Source organism: Cyprinus carpio, chromosome B1, assembly GCF_018340385.1.
Source record: "Cyprinus carpio isolate SPL01 chromosome B1, ASM1834038v1, whole genome shotgun sequence".
Lineage (NCBI taxonomy): Eukaryota > Metazoa > Chordata > Actinopteri > Cypriniformes > Cyprinidae > Cyprinus > Cyprinus carpio.
Genome location: NC_056597.1, coordinates 16,058,736 through 16,081,180, shown reverse-complemented (window position 1 = coordinate 16,081,180; position 22,445 = coordinate 16,058,736). Strand labels below are relative to the sequence as shown.

Genomic DNA, 22,445 nt, shown 5'->3' with positions numbered 1-22,445 from the left:
CCCCCACAGTCTGTTCACTGACTATCTGATGCTTATTGCACAAAAAGGCCAGTACTTTCCCAGTTTTTCAAGCTCTAAACTCAATGGCTGGCTTTACACAGCATCCAGAAGTTAAGATTCAATTTTTTTTTTAAACCAATCTGCCTGGAAACACTGTTTCTTAAAATTTGCAAGGTTAGTGGCATCTATGGTGGCCGAGAAATTACAAATGCAAATCTAAAAAACAAAATAACAATACGGAAAATACAACAACAAATCCAAAAACAAAATAACAAGTCAGAAAACACAACGGCAAATCAGAAAAAATGGAAAAGGCAGGGATAGTTTGAGACAGCGCCATTGGTGTGAGAATAGATTACTCACCGCTGACTGGATGAGACATCTGTCAATCAACGTATACAAGAAGAACAACAGAGTAGTGGTAGAAAGTTCGGAGTTCAGAGTTTGGTTCATTTGGATGATTCGAACGCTGTCTTCTAAACTCGGGTGCGCACTCGTGAACCATACCCGAGTCCACTTTAAAAGGGTGGTCTGGGTTACAGTTCATGTGAACTTCAGTTCGGTTCGCTGCTGATATGAACACAATCATACCATATCAGACAAGTGAACCGCTATTAATGACGTATTATTTCATAAAAAATATGTGTCTGTGTGTGTGTTTGACTCACTTTCCTGATGAGCGTGACTGACGCGAAGCAAGCAGAGAGCTGCATATCTCATTTCATTGTCTTTATGTTTTCTGACTTATTTTGTTTTTGGATTTGTCGTTGCATTTTCTGATTTGTTACAATGTTTTTGGAATTGTTGTTGTGTTTTCCGAGTTGTTATTTTGTTTTTTAGATTTGCATTTGCATTTGTAATTTGTTATTTTGTTTTCAGAATTGTGATTTGTTTTGCACTTCTTGGCCACCATAGGCATCAGATCTTTGAAAGATACTCAGTGGCCGGTTCTTGGCCAAAAGGTGAAAGGCTTTTTTTTGATCAGAATATGAGGGTGTGTGATGTATATATGCATCAAAGGAAAATTCTGTTATCTCTCTCATTTCTTTCTGAAAGTCATAACAAAATAAAATAAAAAAAGTGATATCAAATGAGCTCTGAATATCTGCATGATTGCAAATGTGATAATCATTTAAAACAACAGTTCAATAAACAATAAGTTAATATTGTCAGTATTAGCTGTTTTTGAAAAATAGTTCCAAAAAAGTCTCAGGTGAACTGTTGCGTGCCTTTCCGAGCAATGCACAACTTTGTTTTGTTATGAATCCATGTCTTTGAAAGAATCAAGTGAGCCAATGATTCAGTGAATCATTCGATAATCATTCAATCTTCACTGAATGGTTCAGTCATTAAGACAATGACTTGCCACCTATCGGTGGCTTTAGTTTAAAGTGTGATATCATTTTTTGAAGAAAATAATTTCATATACTGTACCACTATTAATGTTTTTCAAACTGGGTAAAACAAAGCAAAACACATATACATTATGTATGTATATAAATGTATTACAAATAACTCCTGAAGGTGTGTTTAAAAAAAGAAAGTTTAGGTTTAGTAAGTTAGTTTTACTAAAAAGTAAGCCCCGGGACATAAAAGTACCCAAACTTGAAGAAACATCTAAGATGCGATATGATATTAAAAATGCTGGCTGTGTAAGATTATGATACAACACATGACACAATCCTGGCACATGAATTCCTCCTGAAGGACACAAATTTAATTCCCAGATATGGACCTGGAGAGAGAACATCACCAGGGACATAAACTACATTTCATTAAAAGCCTGTTTGCCCTTTGATTTATAAATATGTTGATTCATGTATTTATCAGTTCCATAAAGTCTGTTGGCTCTGACAGCTAGGAAAGGCCAAATAATCTTTACCATAACTCACACGCTGTGGGAGAGTGACAAAAACAAAGGAGGACGAGAGAGAGAAAATGGCAACAAGGAAGAACTAATTACTGTAAGTAATGGTATCTGAGGTGTTGACAGGGCATATCTCTATAAACATTTGCACAAACAAGCCCCATGATGCTTTGCTGTCAGCAGGGCAGCGCACAGCCACTTTCGCTATCCGTCTCTCACTTTGTTTCTCATTGTTTGTTTCTCTCGCCTTTTGCTGCGTCAGTTTTTCATTTCGGTCCCTCCAAGTGCCCTGCAAACTTTAATATAACACTTATATAAAGTGGACTTGATTTTTATACAATCAACATGTGCACAGAGTCCTCAGATGAACTTCTGTTTTTGATAGATCTCTTTAGAGTTGAATGCAAATTGAGTAATGTAGTGCTCCTTCAACCAGCATTAAAGAATTTTAAGAATTCTATATGTTTGTTCCTCTAAGTGGAGTAAGATCAGGACAATTTGTATGAGGACTAGCACATATCATCAGGGTCAATGAAAAGGAAAATCCTTGGTGGATAAATAAATGCAAACATATTTGTGCAGAAAAGGCAATGGTCCTTTGGGAGAAAAGAAAGAAAAAAGAGAGATGCATATAGAAACAGAACAAAAACAAATGTTGTTTAATGTAAGGAGGGGTCAATGTCAACATCCAGTAATGCTTTTTAAGACTTTTCAGAACACTTTGCAGTGTACAGGTTATAACATAGCCTAATTGAAGCCCACTTGAGTAATGCAGAACATTGCACTTTCACATCTGCAATTACCCAGAGGGGGTTGACGAGCATCTACAGTAACTTTATGATCCATAAATTATTGCACATAGCTAATATTCACTTTACTGATGATTCTTGTCTTCTTTTATTTTGGATGCACTATTGATCCATATTGAAAAATATTGGATTCCATGTCCTTTTTAGTAGGGCTCTGGAATTATGAAATAAAAAATTGCAAGTATAGTGAATATATAAGTACGTAATATGGTGCATTTGTTTAACAAATTGCTCCTTTCTAGTTACAGCAATTAAATGACATTTCAGTAAGGTTTACTGTTGTTTTTTTTTTTTCTTTTCAACATGATGTTTATTTTCCTGTTACAACAGTCTGTTACTGTCCGACATAGACTGCCAAATAAATAACAGTGTCAAGGTCCAGGAAAGTATGAAAAGCATCGTCAGAATAGTCCATCTGCCATCAGTCATTCAACTGTAACATTATGAAGCAACGAGAATACTTTTTGTACATGAAGAAAACAAAAATAACGACTTTATTCAAAAATTCCTCTCCTCTGTGTCTCTCCAAATCAGCATAGCGCCATTTTGGCAATTCTGAGCAGTACGCAGATGGCGTATGCTCTTCTGGGTCAGCCGCGCTGTGCCAATGCGCTGTTAAATGAAGTTGTTATTATTGTTTTCTTCGTGTACAAATAGTATTCTTGTCGCTTCATAATGTTACGTTTGAATCACTGATGGCAGGACTATTTTGATAATGCTTTTCATACTTTTCTGGACCTTGAGACTGTTATTTATTTGGCAGTCTATGGGACAGTCTCAAGCCTCCCTGTTTTCATCCAAAATATCTTAAATTGTGTTCCGAAGACGGATGAAGATTTTACGGGTCTGGAACGACACGGGGGTAAGTGAATAATGACAAAATGTTCATTTTGGGATGGAGTATCCCTTTAAGACCAGTTGGTTAAAAACAATCAATAAAAAGGCTCTAAAATGTGAAATTAATTCTTAGAAAAGCTCTAGCAGCATTTATTTGCAGGTGCCACTTGTTCTTTGTATCTAATGCAATAAATTCAGACATTTTTAAGTGATTGGTGACAATACTGCTGTGCAAAGGCAAAAGACTGTAACTTCGATTTTTGTCGAAAATGAGTTATTGATATTTTTGGCACATTCAAGACATACCTTATCATGTGTATAAGTATCTTGAGACAATTTTATGGTTTTTCCGAGAAAATAATGGGTCGACTCAACCGTAACTTCGAAAAGCCCCGGAGAAACCAAGGCAGAACACCGTGTAACGCCAGTTACCGCTCTTTCATTTAGTTTGGAATGCTCAAATTGAGTTATGGCATTCTGACTTTGTTTAAACGTGCGTCAATGTGAAGTTACGGATGCCGGTTTGGAGTTATAAGGTGTTCTGCCTTTGTTTAACTGTCCATTAAAGTCTGCCGCATTTTAATTACGGTATAGACAAGCAAATTAGATAGATCACGATCTACCAAACAGCTCCATATAACAAAGCACTGTAATGCAGATTATTCACCAGGCTGTCACTTCTAGTTGGACGCGTGTGGACTCGAATGCCGTAGCTAGCATGATCAGTCATAAAATCAGTAGCCTACTAATAGTTCGTAATTTTATAATTATTATTCTATTTTTTTTTTTAACGATATAATATATATATGTTGTTGTGAGTGTTATGGGATGTTTTTTATACAAGAGTTTTGTGAGTTTTATATATTTTTGTGGGTTTTCATATATATACAAGTCGTTCTTTTAAGTTAGGCTATTTCATACAAATCAATATAAAAACAATTATGCTATGTCTAGCATTCTTTTACATTACTGAGCATAGAAAATAAATTGGCATCCACGGTGTCCACTCATGTTTAACTTTTAGTCTGCTTGTTACGATCAAAAAAAAAAAAAAAAAACAGTCACATTACTATATGCATTATCCTATATATGAGACAGCCCATGATCACTAGAGTTTATACAGGTGTTACTATGACGATTTTGTAAATGGTGATCAGCAACCAAATATTGATAATGTGTTAGTTACTGCCTTTTGCCTTGGTGTGACTTCTCACCTTTTGCAGACAATGCAAAGCCAGAGTACATTAACTTCAAAATAGGGATAAAAATCTGAGCTCACAATATTTTAATGTAGATCATTTTTATTACTAAAACATCTAATTGTTAAATTTACAGTGTCCTACCTATAATTAATTTGGCTGGACAAGTAAAAAACTTTAAAGACACTTTTATCAGTTTCACACTCTAGCGAGTTAAGGTCTTTTGCTTTTGTAGGGCAGAATACTACTAACCGCTATAAAAAATAAATTGAAATTTTTGATGCAAATGGAACTTAAATGAAATGTCATCATCTGTACTTCATGATTAACTATATTAATCACAATCTCGATTCTTTATTTTGCTAAAAGTGCCGCCCCAAACCTTCGTCCCTTTTGTTACATGTCTTTCTGTCTCAGTTTTCTTTAAGGACATATTATTTGCCCTCTAAATGTTTTTATCACCTCATCTTCTTCACTGCCAAATTACTGAAATTCTATTTTGGCGTGCATTTAGCCGACATGTCCTCATGCATTGTGTCACCTAATACCGGTGAGTACTGCCTTGGCCCAAAACGGACTCTTAAATCCAATTTCATTTTAAACACTCCCCCTTTTTCTGCCAAGAGACTAAATTCTGGAGTCTTCTGAGATGTGGCATGGCTAATGACACCACCTGCTGACAGCTATCACGACCCCTACTGAGAGACACTATGAGAGAGAGGGACAGGGCCGTCCAGGGGGAGCAAGAGAGAAATAGAGACAAGGGAAAGAAGTCGGAACGGAAGTCATTTAGGTCATCTTATGAGAGGATTAAAGATGGCACCCGCCCCAAATGAAAGTGTCTGTATGAATTACTGTCAGTCAACCATGGGATAAAAAAAACAGTTGGTGCATTGTTTACAAACCTCTTTCAGTTCTGGAACCACTATCAGGGAATGTGTGTGCATAAACTTGCATGTTTATATGTGTAGGGAAGGCCAATTATAGTCGGTCCAAACATTTTTTCATGCATGATTTCTCCCATGTCAAAGCTGGAGGAGAGAAGAAGCAAATGAAAGAGAACAGGTCGAGAAAATAGAAGACAGCTAAAGCTGGGGAGGATGGGAAGGGGTAAATGAAGGGCGGAGATAGAAAAACATACAGGTGACCCATCAGATTTCATGAGGTCATTGGTATGTACCGCACACTCCATTACATTCTGAAGATGAGTGGAGTCACAAGCTATAAAACACAGACAGATTGCTGAGCTCTCCGATCCCAATCTCTTTTGTTCTTGTCTCTGTGACCATGACAATCACACAGTTCTAGCGTGAAGTTGCCCCACATTTTATTTACTTCTGGATTTACTAATATAAAATGATAGTTGGAGCTTTTGAAGATAAAAGTTTATGGACATGGGGCTGCATACTGGTCTTTCCAATTATTCTACAGAGGCTAAAGTGTCACACAGTAATGATAATGTTTAGACCACCAGCCACATGATAAATATGGCCAATTAAGCAATTAACCAGTCAAGTGTATGTATACATATAAAGGGCCTAATATCAACACATGCCAAGTACTGCATGTGAGCAAAAAACAATGTCTGAGAACACAATATGGTTTACCTTGATTATGAAATCACAAAGACTAAGTTGCAGTTATATATTGTAAATATGTAATCTCATTCGCTGGGTGAAGTATTGTGGTCTTTTCACGGTTCACCGTAAATGCTACTCTACACAAACTCAATCAACAAACTTTATATAACATGCCCACCAGGAGCACTTCAAAAAGGTGTTTACATTCACATACTTCCATGGGATATGGTTTGAATAAAGATTACAGCACCAAACACTTTCATTGTCTTAAAGGGGTCATATGAAGCTTTTTTAAAGATCATTATGTTGACATGCTTTAATGTTCAAAAAACACATTATTTTTCAAATACTGTACATTATTGTAGGTCCTCTATGCCCCGCCTCTCTCAAATGCATCGTTTTCTACAAAGTCCATCCTTCTGACAAGCGCAGTCTGCTCTGGTTGGCCAACTGACCCAGTGCATTGTGATTGGACGAACACCGCAAGCACTCATCAGAAATGTAACGCCCCTTTCCATGATAGCAAGCTTTATCTTTAAAAATAAATGTAAAGACAGTTAATAATGTCCTTAGTTTTACCATCAGTTCAAGCCAGAAAGGAGAGTGGCGTGACAGACACAGTGATGAGGCTCGTATGTGTTTGCAGTACACAAGCCACGGACGGTTAAGACAGCTGACTCCACTATGTGACTCTTTACTCGCTCTCTTTCTCTCTCTCTCTCTCTCTCTCTCTCTCACACACAAACACACACACACACACCACGCACAAAACTCCACATTTGAACAGTCAATAGCAAAACATACTTACAGTAGCTGATTCAGAAGCCCCAGATTGTTGTAGCAAGTTAGATTCCTAAATACATTTACTTTCAGAATGCCAAATAAAGTGCTTTTGCTTTCGCCTAGATACACACAGTATCTCCCTGACATGGCTGCTTCAACACTAACTGCGGTTACTGAAACCACGCCTTTTTTCTTTGCGTGAACATTTGGGCGGCATTAGGCAAATATTTCCACATAGTGACACAGACATGTGGGGGCGTGTTTGAATGAGCCATTTTAGGGGGGCGTGGCAGATTCTTAACTTTGATAAAGAATATCTCTTTGGATTTGAGAATTTAGTCTTTGCAACTTTACAGATCATATGACCCATTTAAAAATGCATTTATGTTTACCTTGCTCAACGAGACCCAAACAATTTGCTCAACGATTCATTTTTCCAAACCCCTCCTTTGTGTGATGCTAATCTGCGTGACTGGTCTGATTGGTCTAATTTTCATTTCATTATGCCTGTAATGCCTGATAATGCAGTGCTGCTTTGTTTACAGCCGTTACCAGGGAAACAGCTATTTTTACTTCTTCAAAAAGGGCACCTAGTGGCCAAAAATTTAATTTCATTCAGACCAACGCAAAAAGACCAACAAGTGGGCGGGCAATATGACAATGTTGACGTCAACATGAAACAGCTTGGGATTCATTTTAAAAACTACTAATTTTAATGTTTCAAAGTTGACTCCTTTTGAGAGACAATAACTTTATACACTTTATGCACTTTCAGATTTAAAACTTTGCAGGATTTTTTCATTCACTTAGAGCTGTGTTACATACTGCATGAAAGCTAATTTTTAAAAATCCACAATAGGGGCACTTTAATGGAAAATTCCTACAGTCAGTGTGCTGATTAGAATATAATGTGACATCAAAAACATTAGAATTTTTACAGACTACCATATGGCTAACACAAGAATTGTATATTACTGACGAAAGACTTCTGAGAGGAGAGCAACAGACGGATAAACCCAAATGGATTTGGCACAAATAAAAATTCTCCAAAAACTAAATTTCCACCCTGTTTTTTTAGAGCCACACTTTAGAAAAAGGACCTCTAAGCACGGCAGAGAGAAGTGCCGTGGGACTCCATACTCCAGAATAATAGAAAATAAAACCTCGCCACCATCACGCAGAAACAACCCAGGGGCAAAACAAACCGCTGGCAGTAATTTGGCTGTTGGATTATTAACCTCGTAGGATCTCTCCTGCACCACGGGGCTTCTGATAGATTTGTCTGCTGATAGATGAGTCTGATTAGGCAGCAGTGCTAGTTTAGGAGCATTTCTCTCGTTACTTTGTCCCTCTCACACACCCTAGTGGCTTTATTAAGATGCATGGGCTTAAGGGCTGGTCTCAAATGGACACCATATTGGAGCTTTGCACAAACAAATGAAACATTAGCGTACTTATGCCTGCTTCGGCTCCCCTGTCTCCTCGGCTTGTCTGCACCATATGTATCTATATCCACTGCCTCATTGGCTGGCTGAAGTGAGAGGGAGTGTTCAGGTGGAGAGAATGGGGGTTTTAATTGGCTCCACAGCTGCCATGTAACACAAGCGCAACAACAAAGTAGATACTTAATTTCATGCATGGTGATGATGTGATGGTGTTTAGTTGTAATGAAAACTGATCTAGTTGAGGGCTTTGCAGGGGTAATCATGAGGATCTTTGCATTTTATATGGTTGTGAAATCTTTGAATTAGCCACTCATATTGGACATTTTCATTTAGATGTAGTCTAATCTTATTTCATCTATATACACACTGAGATTTAAAAGTTTGAGGTCAAGATATATATATATATGAAGAGTTCAGATGCAAAAGCCTCTAAATGCCATCTGAAATTTTCTTCTAGAATGATAATTTTTATCAAGCTCGTATATTTAAGTTCAGTAATTTCACTTAAATGACAATGAAAATTACCTATGAATTGTCATTTAAGTGAAATTACTGAACTTAAATATACAAGCTTTATAAAAATGATTATTCTAGAAGAAAATTTCAGATTGCACTTAGAGGCTTTTGCATCTGAACTCTTCGTATATATATATATATATATATATATATATATATATATATATAATTTTTTTTTTTTTTTAAGAAACTGCTACTTTTATTCAGCAATTATGCATTAAACTGATCAAAAGTTACTGTAAATACTTTAATATTTTTAGAAAAAAATATATTTCAAATAAATGCTGATCTGGTCTCCATAATCATCATACATGATAGTAATAAGAAATATTTCTTGAGCACCAGATTAGCATATAAGAATGATTTATGAAAGATGTATGTAATATTGACAGTCAGCAGTTAAAATGGGTACTGTTGTCCATATTTAACATACTGGAGAGGGCTTTTTTCTCCCGTGCCTTCCCCCTCAGACCCAATGCTCTCTCGGATTGCCAGATTGAGGACACATAACAAGAATGAGCACAAGTGACAATGGAAGGCGGCAAGCCTTAAGGCCTGTTCACACCAATAATGATATCTATAGGCACACACGCATCTGCCGCTTTAAATTATCAAGCTCATGATAGCAGGTTTGATTCGGAATGTGTCACTAGCTATGTTTCCATCCAGAGATGTGAATTATCTTAAATTTTACCTAAGTTTTTCTGCAGCAGTTTATTTCTGCCTCAAAATAAGTTGTATCACCATCTACAGTGTATTGAGGGTACTAGGGGTGTGCTGGTACTAGTATCGGTATTGAACGGTTCCCGGGCAAATTCCAAATGGAAGTGATCATCCTTATCCCCTTGGAGTGGGGACTTTGGAGTGAGCAGGGCACATTCGTACCATTATATAGTCGTTAGGAATGCACTTCATTTCCTCATCTTCAGCTGGGATGTTCCCGTGACAACGCAGTACATGTCCTTCAGCAGATTTGCTGATGGACACTGACATACAATTTACATTTCATATTTTAAAAATTTTATATATATATATATATATATATATACCGATACTAGTACCAGCACACCCCTAGAAGGTACTATATCTTGCCTGTTTTGCCATTGTCCACCCAAACTCGTCAACATAGCTATTTTACATGAATGCGAGTACATCAGATGATAGTTGCTGGTGTTTCATATATGAGATGAGGACATGGCTGCAGCTGAAACCAAAATGTCTTGTGCAAGTAGGCTGTGACTGTTTAATTTCACTTAACATTATTTTATCTATCTGTTATACTGAAGAGACCTTTAAAGTCCCCATTAAATCAAAATTAAAGTTTTTTGGGTGCTAGTATCAATGTGTTAGTCTTAAGCTTATCTATAAGGCAGTGTGTTCCAAAACAGTGACAAAATTTGCATTTAGAAGATATAAGTATATAAAGCTTTTAGTTCGTCACTTCCGCCAAAATGGCTCAACGATTTTTTTGACGTCACATCGTACTTCATTTTCTCATCAAATCTTCTGACCAATCAAACGATTTCTAGAAGCTGTAGCACCTGCCCCCTAAACTATAAATTGACGCTGAAGCTGCGGCTGAGATCGGTCGCTTGCTTGCTTACAAAGTAGTATTTCATGTACAGTGAATGGCACGTAGTGTACAATGTAGGCGATAGAGAACGATTCAGTAAATACGCGAACCACGGCAGCGCTAGTCGGCATATATTAAACACTTTTAAAACTACACAGCCTCAGCATGATTATGATCACTTTTTTGTTTTACTAAGAGTTTCATATTAAATCTAGGGGGTAATCTATGAGACTGTGGCTGTCAAATGCAGCTTTAACGAGCTCAACGGCTCTGACCCGTGCAGATATAAACAAAACTCTACTGGCTAATTTAAAAAAGTGGGCGGGGCTGCTCGATATGTCCCACACTGTCTTCCTGTTTCAGTTGAAATTACATCACCACGTAGAATAACGTTGCATGTTTCAAGGCACTTCGGGGACCTTTAAAGGATATTGATTGACTTGAGAACTTGAGCTTAACTGAGACTTCAGTGTTTGAGACTGTTGTGTCGGCCTTGATTTATTGCAATATTGAGGTGTTCAGTTTTAATTTGATTTTGTTCGTTCTCCTCACTCACCAACTGTTTCTGTTTTTCCACTAGCATGTCTCTTAGGAGGATTAGTGCATCTTTGAGCTTACATTCAGTACAAGTAAAATGCTTAAATTCTGTTAAAATCAGATACATAAAGACATTTACTCAAGATGTATGGGAATTAGTGTTTTGTACTGTAACTTATAATAAAGTCAATTTTGCTGCAAGTATTTGTACTTTTAATCAAGTATGGTTTTCAGGTAATCTTTAAACCTCTGGAATGTAATTTGTTTTACCAGCAACTTGTAAAAATGGTCTCCCAGTCTTACCAGCCGAAAAAGGTCCAAAACCAGTAAAACAGTTCAGGCTGGAATACAGCCAACCAGTTTAGGCTGTTTTAATCTTTATTCTTTTAGTTTTACAATTCAAAGCTGTAATGACTACCTAAAGAAACTGTATACAGGGTCTCTTTTCCCTCTGTCTCTCTCACGAGAGCTATCAGAGCACATACAGCAGTCACTTCTCATTTCCCTTGATCTTAATGGGCAGCAGGAAGAGAAAAGGCAATAGGACATGGACCCAGTCAGCCATTCCCCTTTAATTCTCTCACCCCAAACTTTTTAACATTGCCCTCTTAAGAGTCGGCTGCTGACAACATTGATTTGATTTCTCGTCTCAGCTGTCTAATGCACTTGATTCTCTTCTCCAAATTGACAGAGGCATCTATTTTCAGCGTCTCGTCCCTCTGGAGAATTACAGGGAGAGACGGGGGCAAACAGGATGGGATTGTGCTGATATGAGCATTTGTTCTAAATTACTGAGCTTGTTCATAAGACAGGCAGGGAGAGAAAGAGAGAGGGAGACAGAGAGAGAGTGCACAAAAACAAGGAAAACAACAACAACAACAGCAACATTACAAAAGAAACTTAAAAACATTAGTGCATCCAAAAATTTAAATTCAGTCATTATTTACTCACTCTAATGTTATGTCATTCCAAAACGACTTTGGGTTCCAAAGACTCTCTTCAGTGGAACTCAAAATGAGAAATTTTAAAACATGCAAACGTTTCAAAAAGTCTCAAAAAGGATTCTATAGCCATACAATAGCTTGGTGAGATGAGAGAAAAAAAAATCTTTATTTACTGAAAGACTTGGCATCCATATTAGCTCTATAGTGTGTTCATGAGAGATTTGTTAATGGATGGTTCTTTGAATCTGATATTTTCAATGAACTGGTTGATCCAATTCATAAATAAATGAAATGCCTGAATGAATAAGCCTGATTTCTGATTTATTTAGCAAGAATAATCATTCAACTGATTTAAAAGTAAAGACATTTATATAGGAATAGTCTATTACTATTTCAAATAAACACAGTTCTTTTGAATGTTCTATACATAGAAGGATCCTGAAATAAAATAAAATTAAATAAAATAAAATAAAAATACATTACACTTTTCACAAAAATATTAAGCAACACAACTGTTTTCAGTATTGATAATAATAATAAGCAATGTTAATGCAAATAAATGCAGCCCTGGTGAGCATAAGAAATGTCTGTCAAAAACATAAAAAATAAAAATAAATACAGACGGCAAACTTTTAACCATCAGAACTTAAAATGCTAATGATTTTTTTTCTATTGTATGGCTTCAGGAGACTTGGGATATAGTGCACAAGTCATATGGACCACATTTATGATGCTTTTGCATTCTTTTTGAAGCTCTCACTTGAACAATTCCTTTAAGAAATGATGCAAGCTTTAGAAGCACCCTTACTGTGCATCAACCACTTTGTCTCTTATTTCACTCCTCACAGCACCATCCTGTTATCTCAGGCACGAAAGAAGAAGAAGAAGAAGAAAAAAAGCCCAAATAGGTGACAGAACAGTGTGATATATGACTTGGACTCGTGGAAGTTAATTAAATAGCCTGGGCAGTTACTAAAGTGGGATACAAGAAGGAGAGAGAGACAAAGGATAAGAAAGGGCGAGAAAGAAAGCTAGACAGCTCAACATGGCGGCACTAATTTGAATGAGAGGGAGGGGGGATCGCTGAGCATGGATAATCTAAACATGTTCAAGGTGCTCATGGAATTACACTAACACTGCAATTATACTGGACAGTGAATTAGGCTTGTAGACAGAGAAAGATGGAGACAGATGAATGTAAAACAGGAAGATGAAGAACAGAGAGGAAAATCAAGATCAGGAACAAGGAATGGAGAAAGATCTGAAGTAGTTAGGGGGTGTTTGGTTAAAGCAGTTACTGAGGACATGAGCCACTTACATCTGACCAGACTGGACTGGAGTCACATCTACCACCTTAACAAAAGATGTGATGTAACACATTATATGAGATGTGAACATTAGATATCGTCAGAGCTCTTGATAAAAAAGTACAGTGCATGATCTACCAGTAATAATGTTTCTCTGATGAAGAAAACGTATTTGAACGCTTTGGGATTTACTGGGAATTCTGCAAAAACTGCTCATAAAAGTTGACTTGATATTTAACTAAAGTCTATAACACACTACCAGACTGAAACATGTTGCTGTTTGAAGTTTTTAAAGTGTTAGTTCATTTCTGAATGAAAGGAAACTGAAAATATTGCTATAAAATACTCACCTTGCTTCATGTTGTTCCAAACCCATAAAACCTTTGTTCATTTTCAAAATGCAAATCAGGATGCTTTTAATGATACCTGGTAGATTTATATTCCTCCTCTAAGAGTCCATGCAACCAAAACTTTCAAAAAGTTCATACAAACATACCTAATAAGTGGTTTAATCTAAGTCATCTGAAGAGACACAATTGCTTCATATGATGAACAGATTGAATCTAGACTTTTAGTCACATGCAAACTTTAATCAATGCAAATACATCACATCAAATACGGTCAGTTGTAGCTCAAACTTGCTTGATGCTCATGAACAAACTTAACTGGTTCTTGCAGAGGATCAAACATGCTTGTGTGACACGTCAGAACAAATCTCATTGGTTCTTGATTTATGTTCATGTGAATAAAGGCCTAAATTAAATCTGTTCATCAGATTTCAACTCATGTGTTTGCTTAGTCTACTATGTGCGATGAATAATTCTGTAATTCTGTAATTCGAGTTTTAAATGCTCAGAGAAATGGTTTAGAGTTAGGGCTGTGAATCTTTCACGATTCATAGGTTTTCGATTCGATTCAAGAAGGATTTTTTTTTATTCAGCTTAGCTGCAGATATGGCCTGTCACGTCTTTGCTCGTACGAGATAACTTCTCTTTCAGTGAGATAATTTCTTTATCTCATTTTCATAAAATAAAATGCTATAGTATTTAACTTTTCCCCTCCATCGGCGAATGATGATTCTGAGAGAAAATGCACCCGATGTCTGTTTGCTAAAGCAACGAACACTACTTTCATGCATCTGATTATCAGATAAACCTTGCGGCTCTTTTTTTTTCAAGGTTGTTGTTAATGCTGTGGTTATTTTAACAGTTTCCTTTGTACATTCAGTTGAACGACATTGTTAAAACACATTTATCATTCAATGGAACTGTGCGTATGCTTTAGACACTTAAATTTTTGCTCCATCCATGCAATAAATGCCTTTGACTGCTCAGGTTATGTCGTCGTTATGACCGAGAGCCCATGAAAAACTACAGAAAAGCAAAACTACTTCACTTTAGCATTACTGGCCATGAGTAGGCTACTAAGGAGAGATCACACATCAGCTGCTCAAAAAAAGTGTCACAGGCGGTAAACATTGGAGCGCGTGACGGAGAGATGCGAGGCACGAACCCTGTTCAAGGTCTCTATTAATTCCTGCTTGTAGTAATTTAATGTGTATATATTTTGAAAGCATTGAATCACTATAGAAATCATGATTCATTCAATTCTTAGCGTTTTAAATAGATTACTGTCCGAAATCGTCAATTCACGATTCAAAAATCTATGTTTCAAGATCGATGCATTGCATCGTCAGGGTTTGTAATCGATGCAAGAAAACGAGTGAATTGTTACACTCCTAGTTACAGTAGTGCGCTTGGCATAAACCACAATGATAGACAAACACAGACTGTTTATACAAATTACACACAAATAATGATGCATTTTCATGTCTTTATTAAACACACCAGATGTTGCTGCCAAAGATCAATTAGTTATTATACTACCATTCAAAAGCTTGGTGCTGGTAAGATTTTAAAAATATTTTTGAAAAGAGTCTTTTATACTCACCAAGTTATTTGATGTTATTTGATTCCTACATGGTGAAGCTACATTTTCAGTGGCTATTACTCCAGTTTTCAGTGTCACATGATCCTTCAGAAATCATTGCTAAAAAAGAGTTGTGCTGCTTTGTTTGTTTAATGGTTGGTTGCTTAAAGCCAGCTTTTTTTTTTTTCTTCAGAAATCTTTAAGAAACAGAACGTTTAATTTAGTTTATACTACGGGGCCATCGAATGCTTGAATCTGATTGGCTGACGAATGTTTTAAAGTGTGCAATTATTTTCAGGGAAACACATGGCGAACATAGTTCCAGACAGCTCTTGACTGCATTACATGTCCATATCACTTCTCCAAATGATTTGAGATATTTCAAAAGTTCTTATAGCCTAAAACAGCAGAAGAACCAAAACCAACAACGACACTGGCCAAACAAATAAATATAGTAAACAACAGGATAAAAACGACAGATAATTTCCATTTTTTTTTTTTTTTTTGCAACAACATTACTCTATCTCTCGCACTCTCTCTCCATCACAGACGCATATACGTACAGTTTGCACACACGCTAACATACGCACTAATGTTGTTAGAGCTACTCTGACAATTTTATCAGTAAGATCAATTTAAAAACTACTTGACTTCTCACAAGCGAGGTAACAATGGCGCTGTTCGTGAAGAAAATGAAAATAAAATTTCACTATTACTAGAGATATTGCTGCCGAATACATTTGAGAGATGCAAAGACTCACAGAGGTAATCTCTCTCTCTCTCTCTCTCTCTATCTCTTAAATAACTTAATTATTAGCTGTATTATTCTGCTATCAACGGCTCAAACCTCCATTACTGAAATGGCGTTTTGAAATTTGCAACGGAGGCGATGGATGAGATGCGGAAGAAATAATACTACTCTCAATAGTGTTTTAAGTATGGCATAAACAGACCATGGGGCACTTTTTAGTGAGACATGAAATACGTACCAATAAGTACATATCACTGCAGTTTCCAAAAGAAATGAACACTAGAGGCAGTAAAACTCCGACACCTTTTATTTCTTTTCACACAGATTTACAGAGGTTGTTTTTTTTTTTTTTTTTTTTTTTTTTGCACATTTACTTGAACAATATCATGTTATGACTTCAAAACAATATTAATATGCTGGGAGATTTGAAAACTGATGATTTTGAATGCTAGCATCGCACATATCCAGCTTCATATCTATGGATTTTCATAGGTGGTAGGTTTGTTTGGTAGCTCACGGAGTACGGAGACGTATTTGAGAGATAAGGAGCTCTGGTTCAAATTCTGTGTAACCACGGATCGACAAAACAGTTCAAATCTGCATATAAGGAAGTTCAAATGGCACAGCTGCATCAACAAATGCGTTGTTATATCAGTTTTGCATTATCGGGTAGGTTTAAGGTTGGGGTTGGTGTAGGGCATATTTCCAACATGACAGAGCATGAACATTTAGTGACAGTCCCCGGATATTTGAATTCTGAATTGCCGCAATACGTACTGGAAGCAACATAATAAAAACGTGTCATGGTTCACATATTGAACCCATGTTTTAGCACCACTCAGTGGACATTTCTTGTTGAAACTGCGGCGAAACGTGCAGTAAGGTACATAAAAACGGTGTTGCACAAACAGTACACAGAGGTACGTATTTTTATGAGACAAGGTTGAAAAACTGGACAAATAATTATAAATATATCACCTGATCAATGTCTTGAGGTGTGGCAACTGTAGTCTAAGCAGGATAATTGACTTAGGTCCGTTGAATTCTTAGAAAATAATTCAGACTCTGCTTTGTGTCGTGGCCGCATCACCACCTCGGGTGTGCATTATTTTCTAAGAATTCAACAGCCCGTCATCAATTATTCCTTACTTAATTTAATTAAAATATTTAAATAGATTTTTTTTGTAACAATATAAATGTATTTGCTGTCTCTTGATCAGCCGAATTCATTCTTGCTGAATAACCTAATTCATTTCTTTAAGAGAGAGAAAATGTTAGTGTAAATCCAAGGGTTCACATACATTTTCCACCCTGCATGTGAATTTTTTAAAAGTGTGTTCAGTAAAGACAAAACATATAATTTCATGTATAACAGTTTGTGTGTTTTTTGTTTAGGAATATTGGTTGTAATCTTGGAGTTTCTTGCTCATCGGAAATTGTAAACTTTTTGTCCATCCATGACAGTCCTAGCTAAAAATCCACATATGTTACCCTGGACCACAAAACCAGTCTTAAGTGTCAGTGTTTTATACATCATATGAAAGCTGAATAAATAAGCTTTCCATTGATGTAAGGTTTGTTAAGTTAGGACAATATTTGGCCGAGATACAACTATTTGAAAATCTGGAATCTGAGGGTGCAAAAAAATCAAAATACTGAGAAAATTGCCTTTGAAGTTGTCCAAATTAATTCTTAACAATGCATATTACTAATCAAAAATTAAGTTTTAATATATTTATGATAGGAAATTTACAAAATATCTTCATGGAACATGATCTTTACTAAATATCCTAATGATTTTTGGCATAAAAGAAAAATCGATAATTTTGACCCGTACAATGTTTTTTTGGCTATTGCTAAAAATATACCCCAGCAACTTAAGACTGGTTTTGTGGTCAAGGGTTACATATTTCTCTACATACAGTAATTTTTCATATACAGTACTCACCTCTCCTTCTGAAGACTCTAAAGTGAGATCTTTCCTACAAGAAGCTTTGAATTCCCCTACTCCTGCATTGAATATACAGTATAAAGGAGACTGATTTCTTCAAAACACAGCAAATGTGTAATTCATTTTACTTGGAGTTGGAATGGAGTTTCTGATTTGAATAATTGATTTTTGATTGATATTTGATTTTACTGGTTACATTATTATGTTAACAATATGCTGTTCTGGCGCTCGAAAGGAAACATGATTATTATAACTAATGTTAAAACAGTTGTGCTGCTTGATATTGTTGTGGATATGGTGTTTTTTCAGGATTCTTTGATTTACTGAAAGTTCAAAGGAACAGAATTTCTTTGAAATGGAAATCTTTAACATTATACATGTCTAAACTGTCACTTTAGATGAATTTAATGCATACTTTCTGCATAAAATTTCTTTAAAAAATATATATATACTGAGCTCGAACTTTTGTATGGTACTGTATTCCTTTAGGCATACTGTATGCACATATACGTATGTATATAAAAGGTTATACAATATTGTATAACCTTTTTTCTTGAAAACACTAATGCATTTGTAGCATCAAAGAACAATATCCATTAGTGTCGAGGTGAGTTGACTGAATACAGAACAGCAGTCACTATATAATTAATGACATGACAGAAATGAATATATTGACTTAATGGTTCCCTCTTTTTTACTCTTTTCATTCCTTACTCGTTCTGTCTTGCTCTATCTGTAAGATTCCCTGTCTTCTGAAAAGAAAAACTCAATCATGGTTCCCGTTCTTGTTGGTTTATGCTCCAAAGCAATTCAGCAGCAAAACAAAATATCTTAAGTGTGCAGAGAGTGGACTTGAGTTTATATGGAAGATAAGAGAGGCCTGCTGTAGCCTCTTATCTGCCTTATTCATTATTCCGCCAGCAAATTCACCCATTCAAACATACACCTTGACCTTTTCTGCCACTCTGGCAAATTTATGCATCAGGATATTTGTTGCAGTCATATGAAAGGCAATAAATAAATATGACTGTTTCAAATATTACACTTACACAATGTTTATACTCCTTTGGCTTCTTCTTGCTCACAAATGTTTAATCTTTGTTCAAAATACATGTATGAAGTGGTGCTCTGACTAGCAGTTTTTTAATCTTTGTTCAAAATACATGTATGAAGTGGTGCTCTGACTAGCAGTTTTTAGGTTTACTAAACTAAAAGTCCAAGGGAGTTCTAGAAAAGTGTAAGAATTCAACAGTGAATATTACTGGGATAAATATATAATGAATCTGCTAGATTCACATTGTGAAGCTGTAGCTCAGTAGGACACCCTTCACAGCAAGACTCAAATGTTGTGCATGTATGCCATATGAATACATATGTACAGTTCTGAAGCATCTGAGGTTGAAATCAGATAACCATCTTACGATTTGAAAATCTTATGCTACTCTAAAGTTGCCTTTTATACTTTGACTTTGGCTTCCACAACATATGTACAGTTCTGAAGCATCTGAGGTTGAAATCCCTAAGATGTGTAGGGGGGCATGCAAGTTCATGCTAGGAGTCTTTGCAGTTTGTCATATTAAAGCCTGAACATTTGGTGATTTGATTCTTTGAGTTTTTTCATTTTGTAGTATTAAAGTTTGTGATTTTGTGTTTTGATCTGTAGGTAAGTATGTTATGGTTGTATTTTTTTTGATAATGACTTTGATAACACAGACACTCTCAGGCATAATTACAAAGTCTTCACATTAGTAACATTTACACACAACATTGATACACATACACTCTCAAAAATAAGTTACAAAGCTTTCATAAATGTGTATCTTTTTAGTAAATGTATATCTATTTTTTAAATATATGGTTAATTTGAATTTGTATTGTTTGGGTTTTTTTGAATTTGTGTTTTTTTTTATGGTTTATATAGTGAATTAAAAAAAATAAAAGCTTTTTTAAAAAATAAAATAAAAATAAACATATAGTGAATTAAAAAAAATAAAAGCTTTTTTAAAAAATAAAATAAAAATAAAAACCTTACAAAAACTACAATGTTTCCTACTTTCTCAAACCTTCCTACATAAAGCCACCAAATGCGACTTTTCTCCTCTCATGAGGTTTAAGCTTTCTCGTATCATTTATCACTAGGATCTACAAAGGTTGTCTTTTTGAACGTTATGATGTACACGACATCGTGAAAATAACATGTGGGATTGCGGGAAAGTGGGTCTACGATAAAAGAGTGTCGTCACATCAAGGGAATTAAAAAAAAATAAAAACTTAAATAGCTTTTAAAAAGGTAAAAAAAAAAGATAAAAAAAACATTAACAATACATGGTTTACTACTTTCGCAAACCTTCTACCATAAGCCACCAAATGAGATTTCTCCTCCATGAGTTTTGTGCTCTGTGTGACGTATCAGTGATTCTATGTCTCCAACGTGCTTATGTAGTTATCAGAAGCGTGGGTACTGACTTTGACTTGAGAAGAGACCAATGACGACATTAAGCAGCTCAATACCAACTGCTAACCTGACTCTGTTCCTCTCTGAGATACTGTTGATTGAATCGAGACACTGTACCATGGCTATGCTACCATGGGTAGATGAGCCAATCAGGCCAGGGGTAGATGAACATCAGCCAAAGCCAAAGATGAGAAAAGCGTTGCATTTGACATTTTCAAGCCTCCCTGAGTTTTAAAGTTCCTCACTGTGAGCTTCTCACTTACTGGGCTCCATGATGTTATAGGATAAAACCAAGGGGATTCTTAGAAACTCGTTTAGAAAGTTTTAAAAGTTGTTCTAGTTAGTTTTGGTGAAGCAAAGAGACCTCACTGCTTTACATAACACGACTATCATAATCGTTTAATGGCAGAAACTTTAAATGCATAAATATGAAGCACAGCATTGCAGATAATGGTGCCAAAAATAAGGCTTTCAAGAAAGTTCACTGGAGCTCTTGACCCTCTGAGTGGGTTTCCTTTATAGCTCGCTGAGCTCTTGGCCCAATGGCCTATTTCCTGTCCTCAACATTCCCTGACAAATCCTCGAATCATTTAAAAATGACTTTTTGCAGCCTCTCTGTCTGCTGTGTGAAATGTAGCTGGGGAAATTGTGGCTGGCAGCAAGACCCTGTGAGAAAACGTAAAGCAATTTCATGCCCGTGCGCATCCATTGCTGATAATTTAATCGATAGTGATATGAACTGGGGGACCGCACATGCGTCAGAGAGGGAAGTAGGAATAAGGTAGGCTCCCCACTGGTTCTCTAAAGCACTGTTTATGGCGAGGAAGGAGGTTACAGGAATAAAGGAATGATATTGTATCTCATTTCACTCCTGTCGAAGAATATCATTCACTCGAGTGAGACCATGTGTCTTGGGAAGTCACCACATCAGGACCGCTTCAAAACAAGAAGTTACAGTAAAACTGAAACAGAAGAGAGTTAGACAGATAGAGAGCAGTTTACAATAATGTTCACACACACACACGCACGCGCACACACACACACACACACACACACACACACACACACACACACACACACACACACACAAACACAAACACACACAAAACCCCCACTAAATAGTGACATATTATGGCATCATTCATACAATTTTTACTAAATGACCAAATTTAATTAAAAAAAAATTAATAAATAGATAAAAAATAAAATAAAATAAAATAAAATAAAATAAAATAAAATAAACAAGGTGTAAACTTGTATGAATAATTTTGGCCATACACTGTTCAAAAGTTGAAGGTCAATAAAATTTTAAATATTATTACAATTTCAAAATGTTTTACAATTTAAATATGTAATTTAATCCTGTGATAGCTAAGCTGAATTTTCAGCAGCCATTATTTCTGTCTCCTTTATTTTTTATTTATTTATTTATTTTTTGAAGACTCCTCAGAATTCTTTCAATGATATGATGTACCTGAGTGACCTTCCTTCTGTGAAAATGACAGATGACAACAAGGGCAATTTACTAAACCTCTCAAGAAATGTAAAGGTCACCACCACAGATCGATATGGCGCTGAAACCACATACGTCCTCAGGTTCAAAATCATCTAAAAATTAAGTTGATGCTCTTATGGAAAGGAAGAAACTACTTCACCCATCCATACTGACAGTATTAGGAATGGGTAGAGAGGTATGGCACTATGGATGCCAGAGTAATCCCTGTGTGATAAGGTAATCAATGGATTTGAAGGTCAAGTCCGAGGGGTGGATGCTCTCAATGTCCGTATGAGTGGAAGGTAATTTAATGTGGATTTGAGAGGGCTATGTTGCCAGGATCACATCTACAATGAATCTCAAGTATAATCATGCATTACCTATGCAACTGACACTCATGTAAGTCTGTGCTATGATAATTGAAGCACCTCAGTAGTATCTCTTCAAGCCTTCCAACTCTCAAGTCA

General features: G+C 36.1%; 1 protein-coding gene across 1 annotated transcript in view; it reads right to left on the bottom strand.

The window, feature by feature from the left end:
* The window catches only part of LOC109069888 (zeta-sarcoglycan), a 248,417-nt gene that overhangs the window by 5,261 nt on the left and 220,711 nt on the right, over positions 1-22,445 (bottom strand). The window contains 1 exon segment of the mRNA XM_042716726.1: positions 18,026-18,115. Within this exon segment, the coding sequence (XP_042572660.1) occupies positions 18,026-18,115 (90 nt within the window).